The sequence below is a fragment of the Lingula anatina genome, chromosome 4 (assembly GCF_051362555.1).
Source record: "Lingula anatina isolate TDL-2025a chromosome 4, LinAna3.0, whole genome shotgun sequence".
Classification (NCBI taxonomy): domain Eukaryota; kingdom Metazoa; phylum Brachiopoda; class Lingulata; order Lingulida; family Lingulidae; genus Lingula; species Lingula anatina.
The window spans coordinates 9,522,211-9,531,632 of record NC_141770.1 but is presented as its reverse complement, the minus strand read 5'-3'; the positions used below and the strand labels follow the sequence as shown (position 1 = coordinate 9,531,632).

At 36.4% G+C, this 9,422-nt stretch overlaps 1 protein-coding gene across 1 annotated transcript; it reads left to right on the top strand.

Moving 5' to 3' along the window:
* The first annotated feature begins 939 nt into the window (after positions 1–939).
* Positions 940–3,521, top strand: LOC106159402 (uncharacterized). The gene has a single exon (XM_013535682.2). It carries the CDS (start codon positions 1,536–1,538, stop codon positions 2,997–2,999), a length of 1,464 nt encoding a protein of 487 aa, XP_013391136.2. The 5' UTR covers positions 940–1,535; the 3' UTR covers positions 3,000–3,521.
* The last annotated feature ends 5,901 nt before the right edge of the window (positions 3,522–9,422 follow it).

Sequence of the window (9,422 nt, the reverse complement as noted above, 5' to 3'; positions counted from 1 at the left end):
TCGGTACAAAACACGTGTAGGCCCTAAATGAAGTCTGAGTTAACTTGCCGCCAAATTATTCAAGGGGGCACCTTCCGGATCTTTATACATACGGCACCTGACAAAGCTGATAGACAAGAAAGGCAAATTTTATATTTTCAGCGAGAGATCGTTCGCCAAAAAGACGAGAAGGGAATTTTCTTATCTGTTCAAAAGACTTCGTTAACCGAAGATCGGGAGCAAGAGATAGTTGCCGACTGCATCGTTACCGATTATTTTAAACCCTCCCTCCCCATTGAAATTTATTATTTTTTAAATATTTTTATTTAATTTTATTCCCCAAACCCCCCAGCCCCCCCCCCCCCCCTCCCTCTCTCGGCACTTGGAAAAGTTCGACACCCTTAAATTTTGAAGGAAATTACAGATGGCAATTTTGGACGGCCTGTACCCTAATCCTGGAAAAAGTGTTGGTCCTGGGTGAAATAATACTAGTTTAGTGGAACTTAATTATATTTTAGGAATATTTTTAACTTTAAGTGACGATTTAATTACTGGAGAAAATTAAGCTATTATATTTGGCACATATAATTTAAACTGCCCTTCATCTGTTGCGTAAGTCTAAATTTAGTTGTACTTTGGGAATTTTGAAAATCTGTGCGTTCAATTTTAAAAGTTCTGGTTACACCCCTGAATATATATAGGGGCCTAGGCTACTGTATATACACCTCATGCGTTTATTTTGGAGTTTATTGAAAAAAGAAGGAAATTTTATACCAAGATCTGTATTAAACGTTTATATAATTATTAAATATAAAAAAGACAACATTTAAGGTTTCAGATGAACTAAAATAATCTAGAAACGCATTATTTTATCTTAAAAGCAATCTCAATGAATTGGAATGTGTCCTGTCCTGAAGATATTTCAGATAAATAGTATCGAATAATAGTACGTTACCCATTTTTACCTGCATGTTTTGTCTCGTACACTGTCTCGTATGTAGGTTTTATGACATTGTTTTCGTAAATAAGCGGAAAGAATCGGGTAGAATAATGCGACTTTGCTGTGTATCAGCAACAACTTTGTCATTGGTGAGGCTGCAACATGAAATTTACGTGCACGTTAGCGACACTTCGCCTCAACGAAGCTGATCCAAATCACAGCCACTGTGGACTGACACCCAGTGAAATCGCTGTATACAGTCCAGATCTACGCAACTAGTACTCACATTTAAACGTGCAAACTACATTATACATCAGAGGACACTCAGACTGAAGAGAAACCATCAGTGTTTCAATGTTGTAAAAAAATTCTTTCAAAATATTGCCGTGTTTGAAAAGCGTTTACACAGTTGCACCCAGCGTGAAATGACTCACACTGGAAATAATCCATCAAATGCTGACGTTGTGAAAAGTGATTTAATAAGATAAATTACTATTTACCACAGTAAAAGACCCACCTGACGAAAAACATTATGTAATTCTGACCTATACTGGAGAACAAAAATTCAAGTGGCAGTAATGTGAAAGAAGTTTCAAGTATATGTGTATGGTACAAAATGGCCCACAGTGGAAAAAACCCTTTCAAGTGCCAGTATTGTGAAAAGAGTTTTAAAAAGAAATGTAACTGTATAATACATGAAAGGACCCACACTGGAGAAAAACCATTCAAATGCCAGTATTGCGTAAAGTGTTTTAAACAGAAAAGTAAATGTATAAGACATGAATTGATCCACACTGGAGAAAAATCATTCAAATGCCAGTTTTGTAAGAAGTGTTTTAATGTGAAAAGTAGTTGCATACGACACGAAAGGACCCACTCTGGAGAAAAACCATTCAAATGTCAGTATTGTGAAAAGACTTTTACTGTCAAAGACAAGTGTGTTCACCATGAAAAGACCCACACTGGAGTAAAACCATTCAAATGCCAGTATTGTGTAAAGAGTTTTAGTGAGAAAAGTTACTGTGAACGACATGAAAGGAGACACACTGGAGAAAAACCATTTAAATGCCAGTATTGTGAAATGAGTTTTATTGTCAAATACAAGCGTGAAGAACATGAAAGGACTCACACTGGAGAAAAACCATTCAAATGCCAGTATTGTGAAATGACTTTTATTGTCAAAGACAAGTGTATTCAACATGAAAAGACCCACACTGGAGAAAAACCATTCAAATGCCAGTATTGTATAAAGAGGTTTAGTGAGAAAAGTTACTGTAAACAACATGAAAAGATTCACGCTGGAGAAAAGCCGTTTAAATGCCAATTTTGTGGAAAGTGTTTTATTCAGAAAAGTAAATGTATACAACATGAAAGCACCCACACTGGAGAAAAACCATTCAAATGCAAATATTGTGAAAAGTGTTTTATTGTAAGAAGTAATTGTATAGTACACGAAAGAAGACACACAGGAGAAAGACCATTCAAATGCCAGTATTGTGAAAAGAGTTTCATTGGCAATAAACACTGTAAACAACATGAAAGGACCCACACTGGAGAAGAACCACTCAAATGCAAATATTGTGAAAAGAGTTTTAGTGAGAAAAGAGCGTGTTTACGACACGGATGGATCCACACAGAAGGCCAGCTTTGTAAAAAGAGTTTCAGTGATAAAAGTAATTGTTTACATAATGAAAAAAGGATTCATTCTAGTTTTTCAGATCAGTCTATCAAGACAGAATTTCAAGATGAGGATATTTCATCTGGGACTAGGCTTTCACTTCAGTATGTTAAAAAGGAATTTCAAGATGAGGATTTATCACCTGGGACTAGGCTTTCACTTCAGTCTATTAAAAAGGAATTTCAAGATGAGGATATATTACCTGGGACTAGGCTTTCACTTCAGTCTATTAAAAAGGAATTTCAAGATGAGGAATCAACTCTGGGGACAATGAAACAAAACCATTTTTATACCGAAGCTATAGTGAAAAAGGAGTCTAATGATAACATTGCCCCAAAAGTGAGATCTAAGATATATCCTGTTGCAATGTTTAGAAATGTTTTTACAGATGATGATGTATGATGTACACTTATACATATATTGTATGCTCTTTTATTTAATTCTGTGCAGTGTCTTTGAATATTGAATTCCTCCAAGCATTAACTTTCTCGCTGTCCGCTATTTGAAACTTAATTGTGGGATTTGATCAAATTCATTGTCAATGATTTAGCATGCCAACTAACTTCATACCCATCTTTAAAGTTACATATGAAAAGATTGTAGATTCCTGTAACAAATATAAGCCACCTCTATTAGTTTCTTATATGACTCAAAGGCCCCATTCAGAATAGGGGACTAACTAGTCCGAGGGTCAAATATGGCCAACCCACTTGAATGCTTCCCCATGGGAAATCTATTCAGTGTCTATTAGCGGATTAGACGGCAAGCTTTGTAGTGGGTTGCCATATTTGACTCTCGGACTAGTTTGTCCCCTATTCTGAATGAAGCCAAAGTCAACATGCCAAAAGATAAACAAAATTAAGAATTTTGTCAGCAGAAAAAGCATAAAAACTGTACCATCTTCAAATTTCTTGTAAGAAAAATATAGTGAAGTTTAAATTGTCTGTTTTACAACTTGTTAGTAACAGCATGTCATAGTCAGTAGTTAAATCAAGTTAGATTTTGGACTCAAGGGCCAATCAGAATGAGGAGAGCTGAGTGTCCGGAACCGCGCAAATTTAGATACAAACGTAATTTAGAATTAGGCTCGAAATACGGACACCGTTGGACACTTTTAGTTAGGATAACGCTTTAGTATAACCTTCCAGATTCTCGGTCGAAATCGTTACGTCTAAACGCTACAGAGGAAATCCACACTGACAAAAATGACCAGTTTCAATCGTTTAATGTGAACTCGTTGCCTGCTCAGGTACATTCTGACTCTCTATTCAATATTACAACCCTTAGTACGTACTCCAGCCAATGGCTTCATGCACTTCCTTATCACTGGCTTCTTAATGCGACAGGTAAACAAGCCATACTCAGCCTCTTCAAAATTGACACAATGTATTATAGAGAATACAATTCACATATATGTCTCAAGATAAATAGACGTTCGTTTTACTATCTCTTTTTTTTTGTGTGTGTGTGTGTGTGTGTGTGTGTGTGTGTGTCTATAATATCTGCCACCCTGGTAGAGGGTACGAAAAACACCAAGAAGGGAATTTCCGCTCCAACGTCACTGGTCTGCTGACTGTAGTTGATCTGTGCGCCGCTAGAGGGACCCACGTGGCATAGAGGCTATTCAGAATGAGAAGAGCCGAGTGCTAGCTAGGCCACGGCCTAAATATGGCGGACCTACATGAAAGGAAGACCGCTTAATCCTGTAATGGTCTCTCCGCCTCTCACACGGCTCCCCACGCGTCGTCCCTCGACCGGTTGAATTGAGTCGAGCTTTAATTACTGTACCCCTGCATGTATAACCCTAGATTTAATAATCGGTTATGATTGAATAAAAATTTTTAAAAAACTCAGAATAAGGATGAATAATTAAAAAGCAATTGAAACAGGAATAGATTAAAGCAACAAATTGAATTAATGAAAACCGAGATGCCGATACTCCTTTAGAACAAGATCTGTTCTCAATGATAAACGGTTCTTGCCCTCGAAATGAGGACGTTCTTATTTTTCAGTTTGGGTGTTTTGCTCTGACGTAAAAAGGTGAAATAGAGGAACCTAGCTTGCATCGCCAGTGGAAATAGGGTTATGCGTACGGTATGAGAGAGCTGAAAAGTGTATAAGCTAGATAAAAATAGAGTGCTTGTTGTCTTTTATGCATGCGCCGAGTTGCATTTCATTCCTTCTTAGGGTAATCCCGGTTTTCCTGCTCAGCATATCATAGACGACAAAGTTTTTCCAATTTACTGCCACGGACAAAACCAACGAACGTGTGCTGGAGACCCAAGACAAGGTTTACAGCAGGCGATGGTACCAAAAGCATGGATCGGGCTACTGGAAATCGAATGCTAATATTCTGTTTATTCAAATGCATTCTCTTCTTTGTGGGATCTCAGTGTTTGAAAAAATACTTCTAAACATTCCGGTTCTGCCAAGGGTTATACCCAGTACGAAAGAAGTTTCGAAAGACGTTTATTTTACGCGATTTTTATAGGTCATATTACAGAATGGGTTTTTTTTTTCAAAATATGCCACAAAAGTTCGTAATGATAACTGCTTCTAGGAGTGACAGTCTAGATAAATAACATCTCATTATAAGTAATAGGGGTACGTAGCGCTAACTTCGGCAGGAAATGTCGGATCCTTAATTCGGCGATACCCCCAGTCCTTCTCCCTCCCACTCCCTAATAAACGTACATGGTTTTACAGATTTCCTGTATTTTCCGAAGAAAGTAGTCCACATACACGTACATACATACACATATATTCCGTACATACTAGTATGTGTGCTTGCCCCGCCCCCCCCCCTCCATCCCCCCTCCCAGTAAAACAATGGATCTGGCCAAGGGTAAGATCAAAAGAAAAATATTATAAACACATGTAAAAACCGTGGAATGCGGTATTAAAGCATTTTGTCTTTTTCGAACATTTACAATATGTCAACTAATTCTGCATATAAAAGCTATTAACATTTATCTGTGGGAAGTAGTTTTGAAATGTAGGCAACATCTCTAATTCTGCCCCAACCACAAATTTATTTTATTCATTTAATTTAATTTATCCCTTTTTTTATCTCATTAAGTTCTATTCGCACATCTTATATTATACCTGTTTATCGATCATTATTTTAATTTGTAAATTTTATTCTCACCTTTTGGTTGCCGTGTTTTATTAAACTTATTTACTTTAAAAAATTACTTATTATGCTCCCATCGCTTTTTAAGTCACTTTTAGAACGTCACACGATTTGTCGTAGGTCTCTTCAGCAAGTGTGTGAATTTTAATTTGATTAAGACGATGGTATAGGTTGAATCTGGTCTCATCGGCGAAATCCACATGATCCTTTTGTTGTGCCCGAAACCGCTATAAGATCCTAGTCACTGCAAAAGTAGTCGGCGGTGCTGCTCTCTCGACAGAAGCTTCCTCAGAGGCAGTCTTGCATAGCCTAGTAGAAGTTTTGTTTCATTATCTGAAGGTTTTATGATAATATATATCAGCACAGTGCATGCATGTTTTTCATTTTTTACTTTTGAATTCGGTCAGAATACTAGTACTTGGCCGATTTTGATAGTTTATCTATTCACTTTCCATCCATTCAATTGTATTCTAATAATGAGTTGATTTATCTTATTTTAATAAGATTTAATAACATTTAAAAATGTTTACATTATGGTAGACTGGTGTAGTATTTTATGGTCGTTTTACGCGGTTTTTGGATGGATTAATATAATTAACAGATCAAATATGACAGCTGACCGTTAGCAGAGTTGATGCCCGTACAGTTTGTAGATAACATGTATTATTGGCGTTACTCTCATAAATGACTATTAAATTTATTTGTATATATGCCAGTTTTAATTGCATTATTATTGCCATTTCTGAGGTGCTGAAGATTAAGCACGCACAAGCTAGTGCGCGCGCGAGCACACACGCACACACACACACACACACACAATCTGCTAAGCTACCGATTGCAGCAGAGAAGATCATTTCTGTTCCCCTCCAGATGGCGCTCAAGAACGGTGTGGTTTGTCAATCTTGGCAAAAACTGCTCAGATTGCCGCATGCAGTAGACCATATAAGGATTGCCAGTGACCTACATAATACCATTTTTACTTTGGGGTGTGTAAGGGTCTGAAGGTTAATTTAATTAATTTAATCTAGTGTATTGTGAAATATGCGGGAAACAAAAGTTTTCTGTGCATTGCTATTTCAGCACATTGTTAATCAAATTTTGTATGTCAAATTTTGGTAATCGATAAGTATAAAGGGCGGTCACCTAGCTCTTCCTGCCTTCTACCCCGATGGATCATTTGAAACCTGAACCGTTGGATGAGATGTCACTTCTTCTTCTTCCGTTTTGAGTGACCAGGGTATGGATGCCAGGCGGGCAGGATACTAAGTATATGGATATTTCAGTTTTAACGTTTCAAGACGATGGTTTTAGGTATTTGTCTAAAACTTAATGTATTCTTGATGCATTTTAAAAATTGTTTTGATGCCAGCATGTTAAACACTGGGATTTGCCTTCCTGCAATATTTTCCCCACGTGATATTTTGTGTCCTCCATGTCTCCTTTATTTCATCACGTACCTTACGACAGTGAAAATTGCAGTTGTGCCTCATGTTAACTACACGGAATTTAACACTACATTGGTAGAATTAGTAGTGACGGTAAAGTTTTACAAGCGAAATGGTCAAGATGGGGAAATTTTTGTGGAATGGCTCCTTTACAATTTTGACTGTTGAAATTTAGTCAGTGGTTTTAAATAAAACTGTCATAATTGTAGTACGGCAAGATTGACAAAATTGAAATTTAAAGAACAGGATAAAGTTTTAGTGATATACTTTCTAATTTTGGCATTATTTCGCAAATGACACCATGATCTGTAATATTTCGATCCTTTGAAGTATGTGACCTAGTAAATAGTTACTTCTTTTCGCGTGACAGATTATGAAAGCAGCCATTTTCAAGGCATAGGGGGCAAATTGCTAGTGCCAATTTGCAAGTAATGTTTGAACGTAATTTAATATTTCTCATTTATGGCTTATGTAATTATCACGTTGTCTAATCAAAACGCTCTGAACAAAGCAATTTACCATGGCTTGTTACCTCCAAATTTTTAAGCCTTTTGTAAAAAGTCGAAACGCAGCATATTTTACACCATTCATTTGTAACAAAATTAGTTTTATTTCCCCTTATGCCTTTAAACAGGTTTTACTACAATTATGAGTTTGTCTCCGCGACGTTTGTATAACTATTTGCGGTATTCTTCAGCAAGGCAGCAAGTTGTGACCTGACGTTTATTTCAATGCAAATATAATGCTAAAAAATTCAGAAAACTTTCATAGTCCATGGCCCCGTAACTCGAAAGCATCGCGCATTGCGACCGAGCACAAGCGTCCCGATTCCATAACTCGCCCATAATCGCCCTGTACAAAGCCTGCATAATACATTGAAGCCTCTATGTGATATCACTATTCGCAAAACGCGATGCTTTCGAGTTACGTGCCCCAGGAAAAAACTCGCATATGAAGCTCAATTTCACCTTTGCATTAAAAAATGCTACCTTGAAAACTCTGTTTTGCACATTTGGTGAGTTATGTTATGTCCTTTAAAATGCTTAGGAGAGAAATAAAACGTACTGAAGCAGTTTCGAGTTGTTGATCTTAGAAATAAAACATAATCAATTCAAACCCGTTTTTAGAATTATTTAATGCTTAGTTGACAAAATTCTATCAAAAGAAAATATTTGCATATTTTTTATCTTTGAAATATGGAGCATTTCTCTCGGAACTTAACAATAATTTCACTCGCTTTGAACTCCTGGAGTTAATTTCTCAATTAAACGCATGCAATGCGGGTTAGACCTTAATTATAGCAAAAAAATCAGCAATTTTCCTTTTAGGTTTACTTTATCCAAAAACCGTCTCGAAAAATCAGCAATTTTCCTTTTAGGTTTACTTTAGCCAAAAACCGTCTCGAAAAATCAGCAATTTTCCTTTTAGGTTTACTTTAGCCAAAAACTGTCTCGAAAACTACGACCAGAAAACCCCAAATTTGTATAACCCAAAAATTTGTATATTGGGGTTCCAAATTTGTATAATTCTATCGTCACTTGTGAAAATCTTTGTCTCCATAGCAAGGATGACTCAAAATCTTGTTACTTAAAACTCGTATCTGTATAATCTTTTGAAGCTTGAAAACTTGCTGTCTTGTTGAGTGAAAAGTGCCATTTTTACGGACCACAATCGATCCTTTTGTTTAAGTAATGGAGTATGTATGTAGTTGCAAACTGATTTGGCTAGTCAGAGTCTACCTTAAAAACTTTATAAAAAGAACTTGGATATATTAAACGGTTTTTGTTATTTATGTAAATTTGTTCAACTGGTATGACCTATTTTTTAAGTTAAGGTGAGTAGAATGTGCAATATTTTTTGTAATAATTTGTTAATTACGGCTTGCATTTGTGACATTAATTTGTTGACCAGATTAGATCTCACTTTTGCATAAATATGAAGGGAACAGTCATGTGACCCAAATTGTCCCATTTTCAAAACTGCTGCTTTTTTTACAATTCTATTTCGGCACCATCTTTGGTATATCGAACAGCAGACGCAGAAATGTTTATGATCTCGTATGAGCACATTATTTACGTTCAGAAAGTTACAAAACCGTTTGTTACACATGTTTGGACTTTACAATATAAATGCAAGGTGTTATAAGTTATACCATGATTTGTCCCTCCATTTTGCCCAGGTTTGATAATTACACGTTGCAATTGCTAAAATGCTTTTTTTTTAATAATCACTGTCTCTAGGGGATTT